Genomic DNA, 27,076 nt, shown 5'->3' on the forward strand with positions numbered 1-27,076 from the left:
GTGCTGTTTTCCCAAAGTGACAGAAAATATGGCCTCATACTTTGGTATCTTGCTCCTCTCCCCTACTTTTGTCTGCATCTTTTCTTTCCTTTGCCCCATTGTCTGTCTTGCTCAAATTAGGCTCAGTGTGGGGTCATGGAAGAGAGCACCAGTTAACTTCCAAACGTTATATGGCTAAGGCTCCAGCACCACAAAAAATGTGGCATATCATAGATCTCTAGCATCCATTTATGAAGAGCATCTTGCATTATTCCCTTCTTGGTCTTGGTGGTTCTCAGACTGGCTTGCATGCTCCAGTGAAACACTGTTGCTGATTCCTACTCCGAGAGCTGTTAAAATCCCAGGCAGCCTTCCTTCCACACAAATGCCGATAACCATAAAGGCCCATAAGGGTCCATAAGGGCATGGCATACCACACTTATTTATATTTGGGGGTTTACAGAGGGAAACCTAGTTGTCTACTTTGGTTGTAGAGATTGTGCAGCCTTTACTTTTGCTATCCAAGCTGCTTTGTGTTTATGGCAGAATTCTGGATTCTACAGTATTCTAGATTCAAAAAGTATTTCATGCCACTTTCAGAATCCTAATTCACTTTTTGGTAATTCATACATTTTTAGATTGCCATGCAATGCTAAGCTTATTAAATACACTTTATTTCTATCTGCTTATGTCCCTCAAGTTTTTAATATTTAACAAAATTGAATCTACATAGATACTTGTCATACTCACCTATTTCTATTCCTTCATATCCCTAAAGTTTATGTGCTCCAAATTTTTATCTTCCCCTCTTCTTAAAACCTCAAAATTAACTAGATTTTTAAATAAATGTTTATTTATTTATGTGTGAGAGAGAAGGAGAGGGAGAGAAAATATACGAGTGGGAGAGGGGTGGGGGGGATGACAGAGGATCCAAAGTGGGCTCTGTGCTGACAGCAGAGAGCCAGATGTGGGGCTTGAACTCACGAACTGTGAGATTATGACCTAAACTGAAGTCAGACACTTAGCTGACTAAGCTGCCCAGGCACCTCCCAAATTAACTAGATTTATTGAGTTTCAGAATGCTAGTAAAAGGAAAGACTGAAAAGAACCCATCCAAAAAGAAAAATACTTATAATTATTCAATAGTGAGAACATTTATTCAGCTAAATACTACCTTATATCAGCAAGAGAGCATTCCAAAGATAATCTTCCCATCATCCGTAGGTTTTCTTGAAGCTCTCGTAAACAGGTAACATTTACTACTAGTTCAACACCCACGTCATACAGCAAAACCTATGAAAATAGGAACTTTGAGACTGGGGAAAGACACTATTTCAAAATACTTTTTCCAAACTGAACAGCATAATAAAAATTAGATTAAAAATTTTCAAAATAAAAATACTGAATCCATTTACCTTCACAATTGTATTTTTAACTCTGCATTTACCTCTACCAATGTGTCTGTAACCATTGTGATGATCTGGCCTCTTTGCCACTGATTTTTATCTGGAATCCTAACAGCACAGTGCATATCATTTTCCCATTTAATAGGTTCCCATTTCGAGTCTTCATAAGCAGCTACCATCTTTTCTTCTAAACTAGAGAAAAAAAATTAACTTTCAAACCTTTTCTTACAACATATAATTCTCTGACCATGTCTTCTACTGTCTCCCTTTTCTCACTCTACTCAAGCCAAACTGGATACCTTGTTTTTCCTTGAAAACCCAAACACATTTCCACTGCAGGGTCTTTAAACTTGTTCTCCCTCTGTGTGCAATGACCTTCCTCCACATATCCTCATGGCTTACTCCGTCTCCTCCTTTAGGGTCCATTTCAAATGTCGTTGTCCTCTTGAGGTCTTCCCTGATCATCCAAAATTGCCTTCCTCCCCAACTGCTTTTACTCTATTGTCTTTGTCACAATCTGCTACAGTAAATATTTTGTCGGGGCGCCCGGGAGGCGCAGTTGGTTAAACCTCCGACTTCTGCTCAGGTCAGATCTCACGTTTGTGGGTTCGAGCCCCACATCAGACTCTGTGCTCACCACTAGCTCAGAGCCTGGAGCCTGCTTCTGGTTCTGTGTCTCCTTCTCTCTCTGCCCCTCCCCCTCTCATGCTCGCTCGCGCTCTCTCTTTCTCTCTCTCTCTCTCTATCAAGAATTAAAAAAATTTTTTTTAAAGTGTTGTCTATTGTCTCTCTCTCTCTACCAGAATTTAAGCTTTATGACAGCAAAGACTTGTAAATATTTTTACCACTGTGTCCCCAACACCTGCGATACTGGTTGTCAAATAATAGGTATTCAATAAGTATTTGTGGAATGACTAATTCTAATGTAGTGAAAATAACAAGTGAAGACACTATCTCTATACTTTTAACTAGTTTTTAAGTGACTAGCTGAAATAATTTTGCTTTTAAAATTCTACATTTTGACTTATAGATTTTTGAAACAAAATATAGAGAAAAGCCCATGTGCAATATGTTTTCCTTATGTCATACCTGCTAAGTAAGTTTTCTGTTAATAACCACTGAACATAAATCTTCTCAGGAGATATCACACTACAGATATGTACAGGTAGTTCCTTGTTATAAAGTGATTGGAGATTCTCATTAGGTAGTGATTTTATAGACATAGGATTTAAACTGTTTACTTCATTTGAAATAATTTCTTCTGGAGAAGGATCCCATACTTCACTATGCTTTTTGGAGTTACCCTTGAGGGTATACCTGGAAAATAACAAAACTCATTAGCAAAAAGAGTAGTTTGCAAAATATTCATGTTTCTATTTGCTTAGATCTACAGGTGAAAAGTTTAACTATGATTTGCTGCTTCCTAGTTTTCATATTAACAGCAATTTTAGTTCTTTTCAAAAAGGGTACTACTACCAAATTAAGTACAAAAACCACCCTACAAGCCAAACTTCTATTTTTTTTTTTTTTGAGTTAGCAAGAGTATGGGTGGAGGGGGGGCAGAGAGAGAGGGAGAGAGAATCCCAAGCATGCTCCACATTCAGTATTGAGCCCAACATGGGGCTTGATCCTACAACCCTGTGATCACACCTGCGCTGAAATCAAGAGTCAGATGCTCAACTGACAGGACCACCCAGGTGCCCCCAAACTTTCTATTTTAAAAGTGCTTTAAATACCAAGTTTGCTCATAATTTCATCATTTGCCATTGATACCTTATACTCACAAAGAATTACTGATAATTTGTCTTGATGACTAAAAAGTATCAATCCATTGCCAATGAGAATGCAAGTGGAAGCCAATTGATATTAAAATGAGAAATGTATTAAAAAGAGAAACTATTGAATGAAGCATTTAGAATGTTTAATAGTTAGGTTAGTTCAGACTGGTAACACAGATAATTAGATGTCCTTTATTTTTATTAAACTTAATTTCTTTCACAATAAGCTTGAGATTTAGCTAACCAAGGTGACCTAATTTTTGTTGCTAAATCTAATGGGTAACTTTTAGTTCTTACTTGACTTGATTTATCAGCACTAGCCACTCTTTCCTTCTTGAAATGTTCTTTCTCTGGTTCCTGGTTTTTCTTCAGTCTCAGGTTCATCATCTATTATTTTTGGACTTTCTCATAGATTATAATCCTCACAGTTGCATCTTCATCAAGGGAGATTGAGATGAATAATGAATGTATCTAATGGACTCATTTATATGCTGCTAACTCCTAGGTGAATCCCCTAACCATGTCTCTCTTCAGAGATCCATATATTCATTTCCTCCATTTAACTAATATTTACTAGGTAAATACTGTGAGCCAAGCATAATGTTAGATGCAGAGATATGGCAGTGGACAAACTAGGCAGGATTCCTGTTCTCATGGACCTACGAGTATATTGATCCTAAGATACATAATTACGCACACAAAAATAAATTACATGAACAAGAGTTACAAAGAAAAGATTTGGCATAGGCCAGTGAAATCTAGCCTAGTCTGCGAGTTGGGGAATGTTTCTCTGATTAAGTGACTTTTCAACTGAGATTTTAAAAGGATAAGTAGGAGTTAGGCATTCAAGTAAACTAAAAGAAAGCATGTAGCTTAGATACAGCAAGGCAGTAGGAGATGGCATGAACTTTGAGGTAGGAAGGAACAGATTACTTTGGCAACATTTTTCATATATATATTTTTAGCACAGACATTTTATCTAGTCATTGAATTCATAAAACATGTTTATCCATACTACAATATTTTATAGATAACATTTTTAAGTCACAGGAAGTAAAATTACTTTATTATTTTTCATTTTTTATTTGAGAGAGGAGGGGGGAAGAACAGAGAGAGGGAGGGAGAGAATCCTAAGCAAGCTCCACACTCAGTGCAGAGCCCCACACAGGGATTGATCTCATGACCTAGGCTGAAATCAAGAGTCTAACACTTAACTGACTGAGCCACCCAAGGCACCCCATGAAATTACTTTTTATTTCAAGTTTTTATTTTAATTCTAGTTAGTTAACATATATTGTAAAGTTGGTTTCTGATATAGGATTTAGTTGGACATCTGAGCCCTTTACATGGTTGGCCTATTGCTGATAATGCTGCTCTATGAATAGCAGAGTACATGAGCCCCTTCGAATCTGTGCTTTTGTGCCCTTGGAGTAAATAGCTAGTAGTGCAATTGCTGGGTCATTGGGTAGTTCTATTTTTAACTTTTTGAGGAACCTCCATACTGTTCTCCAGAGTAGCTATCCCATGAGGGTTCTCCTTTCTCCACATCCTCTTGGCAACATCACTTTATAAAGAATGGTGGGTACTGTGGATAACATGGTTGAGTCCATTAGAGAGACTGGTTTGTGGAACTTGACTTTTTTTTTCACTTCTTCAGGTGATCAGGGCAGGCACTGATCAAGGGAAGCTCATGTTCTATTTTGAGGACAGGCAACAGATACAATGAAAAAGGTGGCTCTAGTTGCAGTAGTCAGAAAACAAAAATCTGGGATTTGGAGGGCAAGGAGATTGGTTGGGGCTGCCAGAAAACTAGAGGTGGTTTTACTAAAACTTCTTTTTAAGCCCCAGGACTCCTCACTTACATAGGAATCTTGGAAAGGCAAATCAACGTGTTTTATAAAAATTTTTAAAGTAAATACTAAAAAAATTTTTTTAATATTTATTTTTGAGAGAGACAAGAGTGTGAGCAGGGGAGGGGCAGAGAGAGAGGGAGACACAGAATCTGAAGCAGGCTCCAGGCTCTGAGCTGTCAGCATGGAGCCCAATATGGGGATCATACTCACACTGTGAAATCATGACCTGAGCCAGAGTCAGATGCTTAACCAACTGAGTCACCCAGGCACTCGATATATTTTTAACTGTACTTAGTAAATGTCATGGACTCTTTCTAACCCCATTTTTCTTCTGCCACATTTCTTTTCATCTTGGGTGTTTGCCACAGCATTTTGAGGAGCTGGCTAAGGGGAAGCTGAGTTGGAGAGATATTTAGTTTGTATTTAGTGGGATACAGTCTTGTGACTGATAGCCACATTTCTGTAGGGTCAAGCTATTGCTAGCCATCTTGGTGCAAGAATGGATTTCAGAAATACTCCACCACCTTAGTGTCACAACATGAAAATACAGGGCACAAAATAAATGCCGTAATATACCACTACAACGAGGATGCTGACGACAAATTATCTAACGAGTATAGTGACTGGACCACTCGGTTTACAGCAGCTGTTATATAACAGTGTTTCTCTTTCACTCTTTTTTTTTTTAATAGTTTGTCAAATTGGTTTCCATACAACACCCAGTGCTCTTCCCCACAAGTGCCCTCCTCCATCACCACCACCTCTTCTCCCCGCTCCCTCTTCCCCTTCAACCCTTAGTTTGTTTTCAGTATTCAACAGTCTCTCAAGTTTTGCGTCCCTCTCTCTCCCCAACTCTCTTTCCCTCTTCCCCTCCCCCTGGTCCTCCATTAGGTTTCTCCTGTTAGACCTATGAGTGCAAGCATATGGTATCTGTCCTTCTCTGCCTGACTTATTTCGCTTATCACGACACCCTCGAGGTCCATCCACTTTCCTACAAATGGCCAGATTTCATTCTTTCTCATTGCCATGTAGTACTCCATTGTGTATATATACCACATCTTCTTGATCCACTCATCAGGTGATGGACATTTAGGCTCTTTCCATGTTTTGGCTATTTTTGGCAGTGCTGCTATGAACATTGGGGTACATGTGCTTCTCTTTCACTCTTAAACATGTCCCAATTTGGATGAGAAATATTCTCACCTTATTAATAAGTTAATTAAATACATTAATAAATGTTGCCAATCCAAACTTTAAGATTGTGTAAGATTCATTACACAAAATTTGAAATGTCTTAAAATATATACATATACATAATACATATATATGTGACAAACATGATAGATTTTCCTTAATTATAATTTTTAGAAATTTACAGAACATTAATAATTGAGCTACGGATCAGAAAAACATTTTAAAATTACCAAGAAATAAATTTCAATCCACTATATTAAAGAGTATTCTGCCTATAGGAAATATCATAGAATCTGGCATTTCAAGTGGTGATTCATACACAGACAAAAAACATAATAGGGGCACCTGGGTGGCTCAGTCAGTTAAGCGTCTGACTTCGGCTCAGGTCATGATCTCACATTCATGGGTTCAAGCCCCACGTCAGGCTCTGTGCTGACAGCTAGCTCAGAGCCTGGAGCCTGCTTCAGATTCTGTGTCTCCCTCTCTCTCTGCCCCTCCCTGCTCATGCTCTGTCTCTGTCTCAAAAATAAATAAAACATTAAAAAAAATTAAAAAAAAACATAATAATAAGTAGGGGCCCCTGGGCGGCTTGGTCAGTTAAATGTCTGACTCTTCAAGTCATGATCTCACAGTTTGTGGGTGTGGGTCCCATGTCAGACTCTGTGCTGGTAGTGTGGAAACTGCTTGGGATTCTGTCTCTCCCTCCCTCTCTCTCTGCCCCTCCCTTGCTCTTGTTCTCTCAAAATAATAAACTTTAAAACATTATAAAAATTGTAGTATTTTGTGAGGAGTCTAAGTTTTTTAATGCTTGTACTGTCAACTTCTGAAAATCTGTTATTTGTTGTGATTTATCAGTCTATGTAACTATTACTTTTGCTTATTTAATTCTATAATTAGAATTCTGTATTCTCTCCCTTAAAGGGGACCTTACAAATTTCAGGCTCACCGATAAAACCTGGATGTGCCCGTGCTGAGCACAAAAGTGCTCATTTAGAAGTGAGTGACTATGCCTGACCTTTTCTCACCACTGCACTCCCACTCTTCATCATGTGCTTCTGCTACGACGCACCCAAACCGACCACTGCAGTCCAGTCTCGCAAACCTGAAGGCCTAGTGTGCGGCTGACGGTCTTCCGGACACCGCACAATTGTCTGCCACTTGAAGATGTCTCCCTATAATTTAATATGCCTAAGGTACCTCAAACACATGTCCAAAGCTGATATGACATCTACTTTTCCTGCAAACCTGCTCCTGACTCTTCTGCTCCTTGTTTTCAAGGAACAATATCATCAGCTACTGGGTGGGTCGAGTCAGTGATTCTGAAAGTCAGTCTTGACCCCCTCCCCTCTTCCTTACCTACAGTGCAAAGTCCTGCAATATTCACCTCCTTCATGTTTCATAATCTGCCTGTTTTTCTATCTCCAAATAACCATAACTTCAATACCCTACAATATCCACTTCTAGCGTAACACTTTATTTTTAAAACTTGCAGCTAGAGGGAACTTTCTTCTATTTGTTTATTTAAATTTATTTTTTTAAATTTGCATCCAAGTTAGTTAGCATATAGTGCCACAATGATTTCAGGAGTGGATTCCTTAATGTCCTTACCCATTTAGCCCATCCCTCCTCCCACAACCTGTTCAGTAACCCTGTTTGTTCTCCACTGTCAGGGCCGCCAAGTTTTCTGTCTGCCTCAGGCAAGGATTATCACTCCGTTGAGTGAGCCAGTAAACAAGATTTGCATCTGGAGGCTGGAGATTGCCATTTCCTGGTCAAAATAACTTTTGGCGACTGTCTTGCTGAGCTAGACGTGAGTGGCCAAGGCACACAAAAGATCAAGACCGTATTCAGTGTTAGTTCTCCATCCCCCAAGATTGCTGAGGCAAAGTCAGGGCGCTTCTTTGATATGCATTTGACTCTGTAGCCTGCCTAGGTCAGCTTGCCTTGTCTTCCCCCCCTGAAGACTATATAAAGAACAGTTCTTTGAATAAATGCTCTCTTCCGCCTGATCGGAGAACCGTGAGTTCTGTCTTTACTCTTTGCGTCTCCCTCTCCTGCCCCGTTTCTCTCCCTCCCTCAGGAGAAGGACCCTCTCCGCCCTGCTGGTCGGGGCGGACGAGCGGCCCCGGCCATCGGGTTACGACACTCCATATTTAAGAGTCTCTTACGTTTTCCCTGTTTTTATATAATTTTGCTTCCCTTCCCTTATGTTCATCTGTTCTGGGTCTTAAAGTCCTTATGTGAGTGAAGTCATATGATATTTGTCTTTCTCTAATTTTGCTTAGCAGAATACCAGAGGGAGCTCTCTAAAATGCAAGTTTCCTCTCAGTCCCTTGCTTAAAATCATTCAATAGATTCCCACCCTTTTTCCTGAAGTTCAAATGCACTGAAATGTTTGAAATTTAGATACAATTTATCTTTCACTTACTTTTCAGTAATGAAGGCTCTGTAATTATCTCATCTCTGCATTTCTCTCCAGCTTGATCCCTTGCCTTACCTGCTACTCCCAGCTATGTGAGTGTACCGACAACACCCAGACACACCATCTTTCTCCTGTGCATAGGCATCTACTTCCAATTGTACTACACAATTCAGCTTAGGTGAAATCATCAAAGGCAAACTCTCCAGAATTCCCAGAACACTATGGGAAGAGTCCTTACCACATTCAAAGATAACTTGATCCTCTCTCCTTCCTACTATATACTCTAAGCTCCGTGAAGGCACATACCATCCTTCTTCATCACTGGGTACGGCATTTGTTACAATGTAATAAGTAGGCATACAAATATCTCTTTCTTCTTTAACCAATATATACTAGCTAATGGAGTTTTTAAAGCAACTTTTTGATGTAGATTTTCCACAACAAAAAGTCACTTGTTTCAAGTGTATGATTCAATGATTTTTAGTTAACTTTACCAAATTGTGTAACCATCACCATAAATCTGTTTTAGAACAATTTCACCTCTCCCCAGAAAGATCCTCCAGGTCCATTTATCTTTTTTATATTTATTTATGTTGGAAGGAGAGAGAGACAGAGCATGAGCACGGGTGGGGCAGGGAGTGAGACACAGAATCCAAAGCAGGCTCCAGGCTCTAAGCTGTCAGCACAGAGTGATGCAGGGCTCAAACTCACCAAGGGTGAGATCATGAGTTGAGTTGAAGTCTAAGGCCCAACCAACTGAGTGATCCAGGCGCCCCATCTCTGTGTCCATTTAGAGTGAATCTTCCCCGCCCCTAGTTCTAGGCACCCTCTAATAAACCTTTTTGTGTCTATAAACTTGCCTTTTCTGGGCATACTATGTAAATGGAATCATATACAACCTCTTGTATCTGGCTTTAATTAGCTTAAAAAATTTGAAGTTTATCCATAATGTAGATGTGCCAGCAGTAGTTTGTTCCTTTTTGTGGCTAAATAGTATTCCACTATAGTAATGTACAGTATTTTGACTATTTACCTACCACTCACTGGATATTTATATCATTTCCAGTGGTTGGCTATTCTGAATAATGCTACTGTAAACATTTGCTCACAAGTCTGTGTATGAACACAGGTTGTCATTTCTCCAGGGCAGATATGTAGGGAGTGAAATTGCTGGGTTGTGTGTGGTTTTATGTTTAACTTTTTAAGAAACTTGCAAACCACTTCTAAAGAGGCTGTACCATTTACATCCCTGCCAGTGATGAGGTTACTCCACATCCTTCCCAACATCCATCTGGTGTGTAACAGCATTCTAGTGCATTAGAAATGGTCTCTCATTGTGATTTTAATTTGCATTTCCCTGATGATTAATAATGTTTTCATGTACTTATTAGCTAATTGTATACATTCTTTGGTAAGCATCCTCTTATATATTGTACCCATTTCTTTTGGTTGAATTATTTGTCTTACTGAATTTTTTGTCCTAGAGATTCCAGATACAACAAGTCCTTTATGGGAAATACTTGGCAAATATTTTCTCCCATTTGGTTGTTGTTCTTGTTATTTATTTATTTATTTATTTATTTATGTATTTATTTTTGAGACAGAGAAAGGGTGGAGGGATGGGCAGGGGAGGGGTACAGGGAGGGAGAGAATCTTAAATAGGCTCCATGCCCAGCACAGCACAGAGTTCAATAATGCATAACGTGATCCCATGACCCTAGAATCATGACCTAAGCTGAAATCAACAGTCAGTCTCTTAACCAACTGAACCACCCAAGTGCTCTTGTCTTTCATCTACTTAATAGTGTCTTTCAAAGTACACTAGTTTTGAATTTTGATGAGGATCAACATACCGATTTTTTTTCTTTTATGAACTGTGCTTCTGCTGTCCTATCTAAGAAATCTTTGCCCAATCTATAGGCTTAAAGATTTCATCCTATTTCTCCCAGAAGTTTTGTTTTAGCTCTTAATTTTAAGAGTATATTCCATTTTGAGTGAACTTTGTGTATGGTGTGAGCTATGTTTATCTTTTTTGTTGGTGGATATCCAATTGCCACAACACCAATTACTGAACAGATGACCTCTGTTCCCCAATGAACTGCCTTTGCACCTTTGTTTAAAAAGTCAACTGATTATAAAGATTTATTTCTCAATTCTCAATTATATTTATTCATCTATAGGTCTATCTTTATGTTAGTACCACACTGTCTTTGTAGTTGTAGCTTTATATTAAGTTCTGACATTGGGAGGTAGAAGTCCTCCAACTTTGTCTTTCTTTTCAAAATGGTTTTGGCTATTTTATGTTTTGCATTTTCGTATAAAATTTAAAATATTATCAATTTCTGAAATTTTTGATCTAATGGAATTTTGGCAGGGTTTGAGCTGAATCTATAGCTAATGGACTTTTCAGGAAATTTTTAGGCTAGTGAAATACTCTGATATTATAATGGTAGATTATGTCATCATACATTTGGACAAAGCCCACAGAATGTACACTAATGTAAATTATGGATGTTGAATGATTATGATATGTCAGTGTAGTTTCACTGACATTATACCACTTTGACAGGTGATAGTGGGGGGGGTGCCTCTTGAGGGAGCAAGGAGTATGTGAGAAATCCCTTTGCATTCTGCTCAATGTTATGAAAATAAAACTGCTCCAAAAAAGAAAGTCTACTTAACAAAATAAAAAGGATGACAGACCTAAATGTGAAACCTAAAACTATAAAACTTCAGAAGAATACATAGGAGAAAATTTTATAACCTTGAGTTAGGCAAAGATTTCCTAGTTACAAAACAAAGTGCCTGAATTATAAAAGAAAAAATTATCAAAGTAGACTTCAAAGCCAGAAACTTCTGCTCTTTCAAGTCATTGTTAAGAAGCAACAGATTGAAAAAAAAATTGCAAAGTACATTATCTGATGAAGGACTTTTATCTGGAATATGTTAAAGAAATTTCATTTTCACTAACAACAAGCAACATGATTTTACATTAGCACAAAACAGCTGAAAAGAAACTTCACCAAGTAAGAGATACAGATGGCAAATAAGCACATAAAAATATCCTTAATGTCATTAAATACATTAAAATTAAAACCACTATGAAAATTCACTATATTTCTATTAAAAGGTCTAATGTAAACACAAAATGACCAGATCAAATGCTGGCAAGGATACAGGACAACAGAACTCTCACAAATTGCTGGTGGAAATGCAAAATGGTAGAGTCTATTTAGAAAACATGTGGCAGTTTATTCCTATAAAGTTAAAAATACATGCCTCTTTATTAAAAAATAAGTTTTCTTTTAGATATACATACTAAAATACTAAATGGATGAAGTTATATGGTGTCTGAGATTTGTGCCAAAGTGATCAAGGCAATTACGGGGGTGGATATTAGACTAAATAAAGAACAAAAAACTTACTTTACAAGCAGTAACCTCACTTCCAGGAATTTACTGAGAAAAAAATACATATATATGCCTACAAAGACCTGTATGCAAATGTTTACAACACCTTTATTCATAAACTCTCTCACACTGGAAATAGGCCGAGTGGTCACCAATTAGGGACTGTATGATACTGTCTATAACCACACAACAGAATACTAGTAAGCAATAAAAACTGCCATATGCAACAACATGGATGCATCTCAAAAGCATTAAGTGAAATGAAAGAAGCCAGACACAAAAGTCAATGCACTGTGACTCCATTTACAAGAAGTTGTAGAAAAGTCAAAATTATAGAAACAGAAATTAGATCAGTAATTGCCAAGGTTTGGGTGTGGAGGAAGAGAAATAACTACAAAAGTGCATAAGGAACTTTTTGTGGTGATAGAAATATTCTGTATTTTGACTATGATAATGGTTGTGTGATGGTATAAATAATAGGGTGACTCTTATTGTATGTTTCATCTTGATAACCTGACTTAAAAAATTTTTTTAACATTTACTTATTTCTGAGAGACAGAGAGAGACAGAGTGCGAACAGGGGAGGGGCAGAGAGAGGAGACACAGGATCTGAAGCAGGCTCCAGGCTCTGAGCTGTCAGCAGAGAGCCCGACACAGGGCTCAAACCCACAAACTGTGGGATCATGACCTGAGCCGAAGTCAAACACTCAACTGACTGAGCCAACCAGACACCCCAATAACCCTGAATTAAAACAAAAAGAAAACTCAGTCTGATGTTACATAGGAATTTTTAAAAATTTATAGGTCTACTTACCCTACTTCATAAGAGGCTAGGCCCTCTTTGACTAGCTGGTCATTTATACTGATAGGAGTCATTCCAGGAGCACCAAGAGACTCAAAAAGCTCAACTGAGAGCACATTATCTTCCAGAATTTCTGTAAAACCATTAAGACAAGTTTGGGGAAGAAATAAATATGTGGCAAAATATACTAAATGAGGCAATTTTAAATAATAAGAAACTTAATTTCATTTTGCATACATGTGGCTTCCTGCTGAGTAGTATCACAGTCTCTGCAGGAGTAAAAGTAACATTTTATAAACATTTATAAAGAAATTGTCCATGTCATCTGTAGCACAGGCAAATTAATACAATTTTCATTTTAGATTATTATGTGCTGTTCTACAACAAATCAAAGGCAGTTTAAACCTTAAACTCAGAAAAATAGAAATTGACCTATATTTTTAAACTGTTTTATTGAATTCAACCAAGTTCCAGAAGACAAAAGAAGGAAAGTTAATTCAGGCCAGTGATTATCTGCAGAGGTTTACAGCTTTTAGAAAAATGGCACAAAGTTCAAAACAACAAAAACTCCAAAAATACTCTTAATTAGAGATTGGAATCTGGAATTTTTTCCGATGCCTCTGTTTTTAGGACAAACCATCTAATTTTTTATTTCTTTTAGAAACAAATTGGTTACTTAAACAAGTAGATCTGGGGTGCCTGGGTGGCTCAGTCGGTTAAGCATCTGACTTCGGCTCAGGTCTTGATCTCACAGTTTGTGGGTTTGAGCCCCGCATCGGGCTCTGTGCTGACAGCTAGCTCAGAGCTTGGAGCCTGCTTCAGATTCTATATCTCCCTCTCTCTCTGACCCTCCCCGGTTTGTGCTGTCTCTCTCAAAAATAAATAAAAAACATTAAAAAAATTAAAAAACCCCAAGTAGATCTATTTAGATTTCTTAAATGAAACTGGGAGTTTAACTATGGGCAAAATTTACATCTCATGTGCCTGTTTACTTCCTTATGGCACACAGCACAGAGAACCTGGCTAATACGTATCTGAATAAATAACACAGGAAACACATATGCTTTAACTGCAGTTTATGCCTACACTTTCTACACAACAGCAGCTGGTAGCTGCAGGTTAGAAAGATAATTCATAGATCATAAAGATACAGGTTAGAAAACTTTTTTCAAGAGCCTAAAAATGATTCTGGACTACTTTTCAATGGATCAGTCATATCATCTAGAAATAAAAGGCTAAGCGATGCTGAGCCTCAACAAATTTTCATCTCCATACTTTCCACCTCTTGTGCTTTTGCATTCCCTTTAGTTCTTTGACTGTATTTCCCATACATAAAGTTCTTAGTCCAAAAGGACCAACTTTCTATATGGTTCTGTATTGTCATCACCTTCCTTGCTCTGCTAATCAAAATTTAAATATGCATAATACTGGGAGTCTTCCCTTCTCAGCTGTGGTAGGTAGTTCATTTTAATATTAACATCTTAAAACCCTTAATTTCATCATTGCACAGGTTAATGAGGTAAGATTTTAGATTTAAGGAGTGCCAGAAGGCCCCGCTCAAATTATCTAGGATAATAACTATGTTGTGACTAGTGTTTGAATATTATTGGTAGAACAAGTAATTAAGTCAGTAAGCAAAAGGAATAAAGAACGAAACCAAGTCAGGTCCACTGCAGGGAAGGGAGCTAAAACCAAGAGAATAAAATCCCAAAAGGAAAGTTGGTAAGCAGAATTATCTAGGTTAAATTCTGCACAAAACTAGTGGAGACAATTCAAGGACTAAGAAGCCCTAATTTACTGTTCATATCAGAGAAGACAGATATAAAAATGTTAGTGACAGATGATGCAATATCTATAATCACATTCCTCCCTAAAGAAACTTTCTTCAGAACAATTTCTTGTATCAACAATGTGTATAAATTATCACTGATATTCATCAGTTCCAGGTTATGTAACCTTGAGCAGCTGACCACTAAACTTCAGTCTCCAGAGACTGACACTCATAGTAGTTGGGTTCACTTAATGGTAGTATCATAAATGTGAATAAATAGATATAGTAAAAATTACCCTAGAAATTCCCATAAACCAACGCTAAGTAAACATGATCTTGTATATTCTGCACTAATACTTATTAAGACCAACACAGCCAGAAAATAACAGACACTCACCACTCCCCACACCCAAATTCAAACCCCTTACGGCCAGATGTTTCAGATCTCTTCAAATTGAGTAAGGTTATGTAAAACATATACTGCATATTTTGTAATACCCCCAGCAGATTCTGCCTACAAACATACTTTACTATCCTGAAATGGAATATATGATATTCACTATAAAGGAGATAAAGACTGTATATACCTTCATGTCAAATTCAGATCAGGTTTTGCTACTCAACTTTTCATTTTCAGAACATGTTGGGTTATTGTAAGATAGTAGTCAGCCTGTATCTTGGACCCAAACTACTCCAAAAAAGAAATAGGTTTTTTCAAAATATGGGGAGAGCCTATAGTTGAATTCACTTAAGTCGTATGAAATGGAAAAAAAAAACCCATATGAAAACCATCAGTTATGTTCTACTTCCCCTCACTTTCCTGCACATTAAACTTTAGCAGCCATTATGCCAAATCAGGATAGACCCCTTGCAAAAATGCAAACAGAAATAAAAGAAGCTAATTCCTGCCATTAGGGCTTTCAAGAGGCCATATCCAGGATTACTTGATCTTTTTATTTTTTTAAACACTTATTTATATAATTTGAGAGACAGATAAAGAGAGAGGCAGTTTGATCAGGGAACGGGCAGACTGAGAGAGGGAGACACAGAATCCGAAGCAGGCTCCAGGCTCTGACCTGTCAGCACAGAGGCCAATGAGGGGCTTGAACCCACAAACCGTGAGATCGTGACCTGAGCTGAAGTTGGATGCTTAACCGAGTGAGCCACCCAGGCACCCCTATTTTTTTTAAGATTCAACTTTTAATTGATTTATACTTCAAATTTTTAATGTTTATTTTTGAGAGAGAGAGAGCATGAGTGGGGAAGGGGCAGAAAGAGAGGGAGACACAGAATCCAAAGCAGGCTCCAGGCTCTGATCTGTCAGCACCAGATGCGGTGGTTGAACTAACAAAACACTAGTCTGAGTTGAAGTCAGATGCCTAACCAAGTGAGCCACCCAGGTGCCATTTAAGATTTTAAGTAATCTTTACATCCAAAGCAGAGCTGGAAACTACAACCCCGAGATCACGTCACACATTCCATCAACTGAGCCAACCAGGCACCCTTGGAATGACTCGATCTTTGATGGTAATTTTTGCCTCATGCTGATTTTATATTCTAGAGCCTACAACTATATCTACTACACCAAATGCTCAATACATGTTCTTTCTCACTACTCTTACTGATGACACACTGAATTTATTCTGAGATCTGGCAAATGTTATGTTATTCTTATTAAAATTATATATTAGAGCAACAAATAAAAGTAGAAATAGCTTACTAACGACTGAACATGTCATAAATTTATCTTGAGTCTTTTCTTCAAATTTGTCTGTAGCTTTTTTGGACCACTGCATTGCCCTCATACATGGTTCAATATAGGCCAGCTTACATTTTATTGCCTGTGTCAAATAAAATTGCACCATTAAGAAAAGTAAACTTAATTTCTGATTATTTTAGAATTAAAATAAAATTTTATGTGTACAAAAAACTTTGTGTTTGAATTTAACATATATTTAGAATATAAATGTATAACAGTATCTATAAAATATTTTATAAATAATTGGAATTAACAGAGTATTTGGTTGAATGAACTACTGCATATTTAAACACTGATATAACAAGCATCCAATGAAAGTATTATAGATACTAATGATATGCTGTTAAATGAGAAAAGCAGGTTATAAGACTATTCATCTAATCCTATAATTGTTAAAAACAGAAAAGACACATCTTAGAATTACATGTATCAGGGGCACCCGGGTGGCTCAGGTCCTGATCTCATGGTTCATGGGTTTGAGCGCTACATCGGGCTCTGTGCTGGCAGCTCAGAGTCTGAAGCCTGCTTCAGATTCTTTGTCTCCCAATCTCCTTGCCCCTCCCCTGCTCATGCTCTGTTTCTGTCTCAAATAAAAAAAAAAAAAAAGAACTACATGTATCAAAAATATTCATTTTTTTAGGTTTTTATTTTGAGAGAGGCAGAGAGTAAGTGAGGGAGGGGTAGAGTGAGAGGGAGACACAGAATCTGAAGCAGGCTCCAGGCCTTAAGCTGTCAGCATAGAGCCCAACCCGTGGCTCAAACCAACAGACTGTGAGGTCATGAGCTGAGCCGAAGTCAGATGCTTAACCAACTGAGCCACCCAGGTGCCCCCAAAATAGTTAACAGTTCTGAGTGAATCCTCTTTATATCTAGATTTTCAAGTTTTTCCTATAACATTTTAACATATTGCTTAACCAAAATTCAAATGCTTAGGTGTATTGTCAGATAGAAAATAAGCCTTAACCATATCTCCCGGGAGTAGGATTCCAAGAGAAGGATAATTTTTCACTTTTTCTGCCAGATTTCTCTCTTTCTCTTGCACATGTCATATATACTTACACATAAATGAGATTGCAGAAAAATACTCCTATGAAAAGATTTTTTTTCACAAAATACATCATCCTCTTACCTCATTATACAGGTATTTCAAAATAACATTAAGAGCTGCAGAGCAGTAATACTTATAAGGACACAAATATATGTAAACATATACATTTATAATTAATGCTTATTTGCTAAGATATATATACATTTCTTAATAACTTATAATGCTGCATAGAAAATTAGAGTAATTATAGTAACTCTTTTCTATAGTCTATGTGTTAGAAATTATTTACAGACAGAAATATTATTTAACAGAATATTTCTATGGTAAAAATGATTTCTAAAAATACTTTCATATTTGTACTAATATTCTAACACTATAATTCAAAATAAATAAATTACCTTCTCTGGGGGATTCAGAAACTCATCCTTTATTTTACGCATATCTTTAAGTGTTATTTTTGCAGTATTGCCAAAGTCCACATATTTAACTTCAACTTCACGATGTCCAGGCAATCCTTCAAAAATTATGAAATTAGAAATCACAAACTTGGAAAAGGAGAATTCCCTAGCAAAATTTAGACTAATCAACAATCAACTATAATACTTTTATGATCAACATACAAACTTAATTTTTTTTGAGAGAAAGAGGGCATGCACGTGTGTGCAGGGAGAGAGGGCAATGGGAAAGACAAAGAGAATCTTTTTTTTAATGTTTTTTATTTATTTTTGCGAGACAGAGAAAGACAGCATAAGCAGGGGAAGGTCAGAGAGAGAGGGAGACACAGAATCCGAAGCAAGCTCCAGGCTCTGAGCTAGCTGTCAGCACAGAGCCCAACGTGGGGCTCGAACCCACAAACACTGAGATCATGACCTGAACTAAAGTCAGAAGCCAGATGCTTAACCAACTGAGCCACCCAGGCACCCTGACAGAGAGAGAATCTTAAGCAGGCTCCATTCCCAGTGTGAAAATTGACATGGAGCTCGATCCCACAAGCCTGGGATCATGACCTGAGCTGAAATCAAGAGTCAGATGTTTAATTGACTGAGCCATCGAGGCACCCCCAACACTTTTTTCTTAGTGTAAAAAATACTTCTAATATGTGAACATAAGCCAACCATAATGCATAGTTGTTCAGACCTGATGAATGAGAAATTAACAGTTTTAAGACATTCAAAGGAAAATCAAAATCAAAATAACAACACAGATATCAAATGGTAGGTATTATAGCCTGAAAGTTAAAAATTAGGCATTAAGACCAACTGAGTAGGAATCCAGTCAAATTCCATGTGACTCTAAGCAAGCTAATCACTCTAAAACATTACCCTGAGCAAGTTCCTTTTTCTAAGACTCATCTCATGTGTAAAGTGGGCATACCAATAGACTCTAATCTCATAAGACTTTTTTTTTGAGAACTCACCTATTTAAAAAATTTGCAAAGCTACCTAAGTAAGCACTTAATGTTTAACTGTTAACCAATACAGGTGATTAAATAAGGCAAAAGGTTTAATAATCAAACTAAAGATTCATTCATATAATGATAACCTAACTGGAATTGAAAAAAATTATTTGGGGAGATATTGTGAAGAATAAGCAGAGACAGACCTCCATGTCAATCTAGTTTCTATATTTTATAGGATACAATGAAGCCCTAAAAAGTTCAAACATGTGGAAGCTTGGAAAAATAAACCTATCACACACTGACCTTTTGAAAATACTGAAAAATATATGGTTGACCATATCCTCTCTTAGCAAACTTATGTATAGTGCTACTAAACTTGTTGCCATCATTTTCAAATTTAAAGGGTAGTACAGTATATATCATTTCAAAAGTACAGGAATTCTCTGCTCCTTGGCAGAAGGAGAAGCAGGTGGACCAACACTGGTACTCAAGAGGACACTTCAAAAAACTTAGGCCCTATGGTAGCTGGTATCTGCAATAATTGAGAAGACATGTATTACTGTAAGTGTAAGAAGGGGAGGGGGCCACCTGGATGGCTCAACTGGTTAAGTGTCTTGACTCCGGCTCAGGTCATTATCTTATGGTTTGGGAGTTCAAGCCCCGCGTTGGGCTCTGTCCTGACAGCTGGGAGCCTGGAGCCTGCTTTTGGATTCTGTGTCTCCCTCTCTCTCTGCCCCTCCCCTGCTTATGCTCTCTTTCTCTCTCAAAAATAAATAGATGTAAAAAAAAAAAACTTAAAAAAAATAAAAAGGAAGGAATCCTTCCACACTTGCTAGAAGGATATTATTAACTGTACCAGTGCCATTAGATTCTTTAGTCTCTGAATGGAGATGCAGTTTTAGACAAAACAAATAAAACAAATAGGCAGGAAATGAAATATAAGGAACATTTTATTTTTTAAATTTTGTAATGTTTATTTATTTTTGCGAGAGAGAGGAGACAGAACGTGAGCAGGGAAGGGGCAGAGAGAAAGGGAGAAACAGAATCTGAAGCAGGCTCTGGGCTCTGTGGGGCTTGAACTCACAAACTGCAAGTTCATGACCTGAGCTCAAGTCAGACACTTGAACTGACTGAATTACCCAGGTGCCCCTAAAGAACATTTTAAACCCAAACTATCAATCATGTAAGACAGTAGAGTCAGGAGACATGAAGGGTCTCAAAATTTACCTGTGATTATTCTGAGGAAACAATTAGAAGATGCTCCCCCAAAATAGGGGAGTAAACTAAAGAGGTAAACACAGGATCCAAAAAACAAGGGATCCAATACAGGAAGACAAATGTGTTGCCAAGTGAGATAAATTCCCTGAATAAAAATATAATAATCTTAGAGGACAAAAAATCTGATTGGATAAAATAGAAGGATGTTTTCACCATTAAAAAAAAATCAAACTAATGTTATCTGAAGTCTAATCATGTAGAAAATTATTTTGAATAATTAGGAAAATGCAGCCATGAATTTAAAGAAAATGAAGTGAAAATTTGATATAATTATTAATTCAAAATAGAAATAAAGTATTCTTTATGACTCAGTGAAAATATTTATATATAACATGAGTTAGTGACACAACTATGGGGGTCTGGTAGGGTGGGCATAAAAGAGCTATTTGAAGTCTAAAATTGTCTATCTATAATAAGAACAAATAATATCTAAGAGCAAGTATCAATATCAATAAAGTATTACACATTCAGAAGAAATAACACAGGTAAATACCAAAAGAAATGGCTCAAAGAATTTAAAGCAGTTTGTTTTGTTTTGTTTTGTTTTTTTTTACAGATTGAGAGAGAGAAAGAGAGACTCCAAGCAGGCTACATGCCGTCAGCACAGAGCTGAACCTAGGACTCGATCTTGCAAACCATGAGAATTGTGACCTGAGCTAAAATCAAGAGTCAGACACTTGACCAACTGAGCCACCCAGTTGCCCCTGAAGCATTTTTTTAAATTTAAATAATCCCTACAACCAACACGGGGCTCAAACTCATGACTCTGGGATCAAGAGTCATATGCTTTTCCAAATGAGTCAGCTAGCACCCCTTTGAGGAGTGGAGTAGAAGTTGTTTAGCACCATTTAACTTTTTAAATAAGGTAGATATGAGAAAGTAAACAAACAAAAAAAATACTCCCTAGTTAAATCAAAATCTAAGGACTGAGAGATTTACCTTCCAACATTACCCCTAGCTTACTAAAAGATAGATAACTGAGCAAAATGGTAAGATCAAATAACATCACTTCCACAATTCAATCTGTACCAACTGAAATGGTATCAGTTTTTAAGCATAACATTTCCCTGTAGAAATAGTGTGCAATCTCCTACCAATGACTTTTGCTCGGTACCAAACTCCATCTTCAAATTTAGCTACACAGGCTTGATCTTGAACTGGACAGATGATTTCCAGATTTCTTCCATCTTCACTTTTATAGAATTCCTCAATTGTCTTTAGTAGAAATAAAAAATCCAGGCTCTCTATCTAAAAGATAAGAGATAAAGGGATTAAAAATGTGGTATGTTTTATAAGCACTGTTCATTAAATTATAAAGTGTTGGAATCAGATAAATCAATTGTATTACATAATTTATATTTGAAATATTTTATTACAGAAGCAAATATAAAATTAGCAAATATGGACATAACAAAAATTTTTAAAAATCACATTTCTCCAGGGGCATCTGGGTGGCTCAGTTGGTTGAGCATCCCAACTTTAGCTCAGGTCATGAGCTCACAGTTCATGAGTTTGAGTACTACATCATGCTTGCTGCTGTGAGCACAGAGCCTGCTTCAGATCCTCTATCCCCATCTTTCTCTGCTCCTTTCCTGCTCATGCTCTCAAAAATGAGTAAGAACATTAAAAAAAAAATCACATTCCTCCAGATACCTTAAATGTATATCCTTCCAGATCCTTTTCTCATTTTTTAAAACACAAATGAAATGATATCACACATGCCCTTTGATTATGGTTTGAATATTTTCATTTTCTATCAGTTCTCACTTTGCTATTTCAGTAAGTATTCCTATTAGTGCTTCTAGACCACAGTTTGATATCCCATGCTGACCTAAACCAGTATTCAAGACTAAATATTAGATCTGATTATTTCAATAAATCTTTTAAAATATAGTATGGCACTTTTTTTTTAATGACTTGGTCTTGCTGACCTATTATGTGGTTACATCCTCATGCTATCATTCAGCTTGTTCCTCCATTAAGTGGGGTCTAGCTCCTGAAATTTCCCAAAAGCTATAAGTTGGTATCTATAGGTGTGATGGATTTAAACCTTTTTTAGCCAGAATACAAGTTTAAGTGTACTTAGGTTGGAATACATCAAAAGACATAATATCACTAACTCAATATTAACATGCTAAGATTCACCTACAGATTGGGGTGAGGATTCTGATGCCTCTATTGTACAGTTATGTTCTTACTCCCATTATCAACCATCCATCTGATGGTTTTAAAGTGAACTGATAATTCTTTAAATCAGTAATTTCAGTAGGGTTTGTGAAATGACTACAGAGTTGTGGCAAGATTGCAGAGAAATAGGGAGTTCTGTACTTCCCGCCACTGAACCACAAGAGTCTGGGAGGAAAAGAGACGGAGTCCACTAAGAAGACAGCCTCAAGGTGCATGATTGCGAACTGGGGAAGATAAAAATGGGCTGGACACGGAGGCATGAAGGGGAGGGAACCCGTTCTGCAGAGAGACAAAAAGAAGAAAAAGGGCGGCTGTGGAATCTTAGAATGGTCTCTGGAAAAGATAAAAACATGGCCCAGGATGGAGAGGGATCATATTATCCTATTTCTAGCCACAGGGCTTTTGGAGAGAGAGCCTGTCTCTAACTGTGGAGCTATCCTTTGGGTCGCCTGCCCCGGTCCCAGAAATTCCCTCCAGGATAGACGGTAAGCAAGGGATTGCAGTCGCAGTCAAATTCAGGAGGAACCAGTCACCTACTCGATCCCGCCCCCCCCCCCCCCCCCCCCCCCCCCCCCCCCCCCCCGCCCCCAGGAAGTGCCTCGGCCTGCAGGATGACATTTCCAGTGGTATTATTAATGCCCACAGAGTTAGATCTAGAAACAAGGCTGAGCACGGGACATAGAACACGGCCCATCTTGTCTGCACCGGCGGCACACTGAGATCAGACCCAAAAGAGCGTCTTGCAATGCCTGGTTCAGGATGGGACTGCGGGCGGGGGGGGGGGGGTTGCATTTTTCTCCCCACAACCACCAAGGTGGGGCCGCAGGACCCACAGTGGAGGTGAGACCCATCTACACCAAACCACGGCCATCTGCGCTGTGAAGCTGCATTGTTACGGGAGCCTGGATACGAAAACAGTCCCTCTCCCAAGCTCAGCACTGATATATTGCTGTGATTAACTCTAGATCAATTCTTGCTATTAGATACATTTTCCCTTATCTCCCTCCTCATCTGGACCAGGTATTCTGGTTATAGGTTTGCTTAAACAGGCATATATAATCCATTCGCTTGATGCATGTTCTATCTCCATCTTTACCTTCCTTTCTCTCTCTCTGAAATAATCAGACTATATAGTTTCTCCAGGTAACATTATCTTCGTTTTTTTTTTTTCCCCTCCTCACCTCCTGCCACATTCTCCTTTTTCTCTATCTGAATTAAGCCTTTAAGTCTCTTTGCCTGGTCAATGTTCAACTTCTCTTTCTCCCCACCCATCATTACTCTCTTTGTATATGCTCTTCCATCAGCACTACCTCCACCCTGCTCTTTATATGCAGCTGGGATTTCTGGTTTTATGCTTTTAGACTGTCCTTTGTCTTTTGTTTTTGTTTTTTGTTTTCCTTTCAGTTTGCTTGTTTGATTTGTTTGTGCTTTTGCATGCTTTTGTTCCCTGTTTTCCTTTCAAGGGCTACCTCAAGAAACAAGCCAAAGTACACATGGTGGAGAGTCCCAAATATCATTGAGTAGGGACATAAAATAACCAAAGTCTAACAAGAGAGACCAAGGGACACCATTAAAGGAACACTTCCTGAATGGACAGGCCTTGGAGAGTCTATGAGCCTCCTTTAATATAGCATTACTCACAGGTACAGAGTGCATAACAAGCTTTTAAAACTTATAAGAGACAGAAGGCTAGCCAAAATGATGAAACAGAAGAACCTTCCTCTAAAGAAACTTCTACCAATAAGTAGAAGAAACAAATGGCATTCCTATTGTCAGAAGCAAAATGATCTTTTTGTAGCTGATAAAATTTTATATGTACAAAACTCTAAAGAAGCCACACAAAAACCTATTAGAAAACAAATTGGGCAAAGTTACAAAATATAAAATCAAAACATAAATATCAGTTATGTTTCTATACAGCAGTAATGAACAATCTGAAAAGGAAAGTAATAATTCTTCTACAATACCATCAAAATAGAGAATACACTTAAGAATAAACTTAAACAAGACACTTGCTGTATATTATACAACTGATAAAAATAAGAAGAAGATAAAAGAAGACAAAAATAAGGGGAAAGACATCCCATGTTCATGGATTGAAAGACAAAATATTATTGACAATATGACCCAAAGCAATCTACAATGCAATGCAGTCTCTATTAAAATCTCAGTGATGTTTCAGGCAGAACAGAAAAAACCATCCTCAAAGTCATATGGAGTCTCAAGGGACCCCAAATGGCCAAAACAATTTTGAAAAAGAACAAAGTTGGAGAGCTCACATAACTTGATTTCAAAACTTGCTACAAAATGGACGGACCTCGAGGGTATCATGCTAAGCAAAATAAATCAGGCAGAGAAGGATAGATACCATATGTTTGCACTCATAGGTCTAACAGGAGAAACCTAACAGAGGACCATAGGGAGAGGAAGGGGGAAAGAGCTGGGGAGAGTAAGGGACACAAATCATGAAAGACTACTGAATACTGAAAACGAACCATGGACTGAAGGGGGAGGGGGAGGGAGGGGAGGGGGTGATGGTCATGGTGGGGGGCACTTCTGGGGAGAAGCACTGGGTGTTACATGGAAACCAATATGAAAATAAACTATTAAAAAAAACTTGCTACAAAGCTGTGGTAATCAAAAAAGTGTGCTACTGGCATAAGGATAGATGAACTGATGGAATAAAATAGAAATCCCAGAAATAAACCTTCACATACATTATGGTTAACTGCATATTGACAAGGATGCTAATAAGACCATTAAATGGAGAAAAGACCATTTTTTCAACAAATAGTGCTGGGAAAGCTGGACATTCACATGGAAAAAAAAATGAAATTGGATGCTTCTCTCTTACCATACACAAAATTCAGTCAAAATGAATCAAAGACCTAAGTGTAATAGCTAAAACTAAAAACTCTTAGAAGCAAACATTAGGGGAAAGCTTCACAATGTTAGATTCAGCAGAAATTTCTTGACTACGATACCAAAAGCAGAGGTGACAACAGAAAAAAAACCAGAAAAACTGGAATTATCAACTAAAATTTTTTTGTGGATCAAAGAATGCTACTAAGAGAGTAAAAAGGCAGTCCACAGAATGGGAGAAAATATGTGAAAATGATATATCTGATAAATATATAAATATCCTAAATATATAAAGAACTCGTACACCCTAACAAAATAATCTGATTCAAAAATGGTCAAAGGACTGGAAATAGGTCTTTCTCCAGAGAAAATATACAAATGGCCAACAAATATACACATGAAAAAAATGTATTCAACAATCCTAGCCATGTGGAAAATGCAAATCAAATCCATAATGATATAATCCATTCCCTTAAAACAGCTATTACTTTAAAAAAAAAGTGTTGGTGAGGATGTGGAAAAATTGAACTCTTATGAATTGCTAATCGAAACATAAAATGGTGCAGCACTGTGGAAAACAGTTTGGCGGTTCTTCGGAAAGACAAACAGAATTATAATATTATTTAACAATTCCAGAAATCCAAAAGAATTGAAAGTGGAGACCCAAACACTTGAACACCCAGGTTTATAGCAGCATTCTTCACAATAGCCAAAAAGGTTGAAACAATCCAAGTGTCCATCAACAAATGAATGTATAAACAAAATGTAGTGTATATATATATATATATATATATATATATATATATACACACACACATATATATATATACCTCAAAATATTATTCAGTCATGAAAAGGAATGAAATTCTGATATATGCTATAACATGTAAACATTATGCTAAGTGAAGTAGATAAATTTATAAAGAAAGTAGGACAGGTTATCAGAGGCTGGGGGTGGGGAAGGAAAATAGGGAGTTATTGTTTAATGGTTACTGATCTGTTTGGGATGATGAAACAGTTCTGGAGATAAATAATGGCAACAGTTGCACAACACGTAGGGTATTTAATGGTACTAAATCTTACACTTGATGGTTAAAATAATCAATTTTATATATGTTTTACCTCAATTTAAATGTGACACTGTAAAAAAATTCAATGAAAGAAATATACGCAAGTCATAAGTCAGTGCCAAATAAGTTGACTTCCACAACTTATCTGGGGGGTGTGGTACATTGCTTAAGATGACAGGTTCTAAATGAAGCTACGCTACCCAGTTCGATCCTAGCTCTACCTTTCTGTGGCTGTGTGACCTCAGGCAAGTTATTTCACCCTTTGGTTAGAATCTCCTATCTAAATGAAAATACTAGTGTCTTTCTCATAAAATTGTTATGAAGATTAATGAGCTATTCACTTATTATGGCCCTTAAAAATGAGTTAATTCATATGAAGCACTGAAACAAAGAGATTAATAAGGACAAACTCATTGTTAGTAACTATCTAAACAAATGCTTCAGTCCACATTCAAAATTTAGTATGAAATGACTTTGGTCTAAATTTATTCTGGTGTTCAAATTCAAAAAATTACCGAGTAATAATAATCAGTAAATTCTCAGACGTTCATGGTCAGAAACAGGTTGTATCATAGTATTTTGATGATAGTTCTACGTGCTTTCCTACTGTCTAGATCTCATAAGGTAGCAAGAAACCCATATATTAGGTATCCTTCACTGCCCTTTCCTTCTGTATTTCACTAATTTGCATGATGAAGAGTCCCTTCAATTTACTATGAATCATGTCAATTTCTTGTTTAAAGTTGCACCTAAGAAACTTAAGTTTACAGAATGCTGATACTGGTTTGTTCTGAAAGTCATACTGAGTACTCATTTTCCTTATACATTTCTACTTAAAATGTGAAAAAAATACTTTGT

The 27,076-nt window shown here is 37.3% G+C and overlaps 1 protein-coding gene across 1 annotated transcript in view; it reads right to left on the bottom strand.

Annotated features, from left to right (window-relative positions):
* Positions 1 to 27,076, bottom strand: part of RNF17 (ring finger protein 17) — a 122,730-nt gene that overhangs the window by 40,497 nt on the left and 55,157 nt on the right. Inside the window, exons 16-22 of the mRNA XM_029936189.1 lie at positions 21,194 to 21,347; positions 17,821 to 17,936; positions 16,336 to 16,456; positions 12,857 to 12,977; positions 2,475 to 2,702; positions 1,427 to 1,577; positions 1,154 to 1,272 (exon numbers count right to left, since the gene is read on the bottom strand). Coding sequence (XP_029792049.1) covers positions 1,154 to 1,272; positions 1,427 to 1,577; positions 2,475 to 2,702; positions 12,857 to 12,977; positions 16,336 to 16,456; positions 17,821 to 17,936; positions 21,194 to 21,347 — 1,010 coding nt within the window. The remainder of the gene's footprint in view (positions 1 to 1,153; positions 1,273 to 1,426; positions 1,578 to 2,474; positions 2,703 to 12,856; positions 12,978 to 16,335; positions 16,457 to 17,820; positions 17,937 to 21,193; positions 21,348 to 27,076) is intronic.

This window comes from Suricata suricatta, chromosome 4 (assembly GCF_006229205.1).
Source record: "Suricata suricatta isolate VVHF042 chromosome 4, meerkat_22Aug2017_6uvM2_HiC, whole genome shotgun sequence".
NCBI lineage: Eukaryota > Metazoa > Chordata > Mammalia > Carnivora > Herpestidae > Suricata > Suricata suricatta.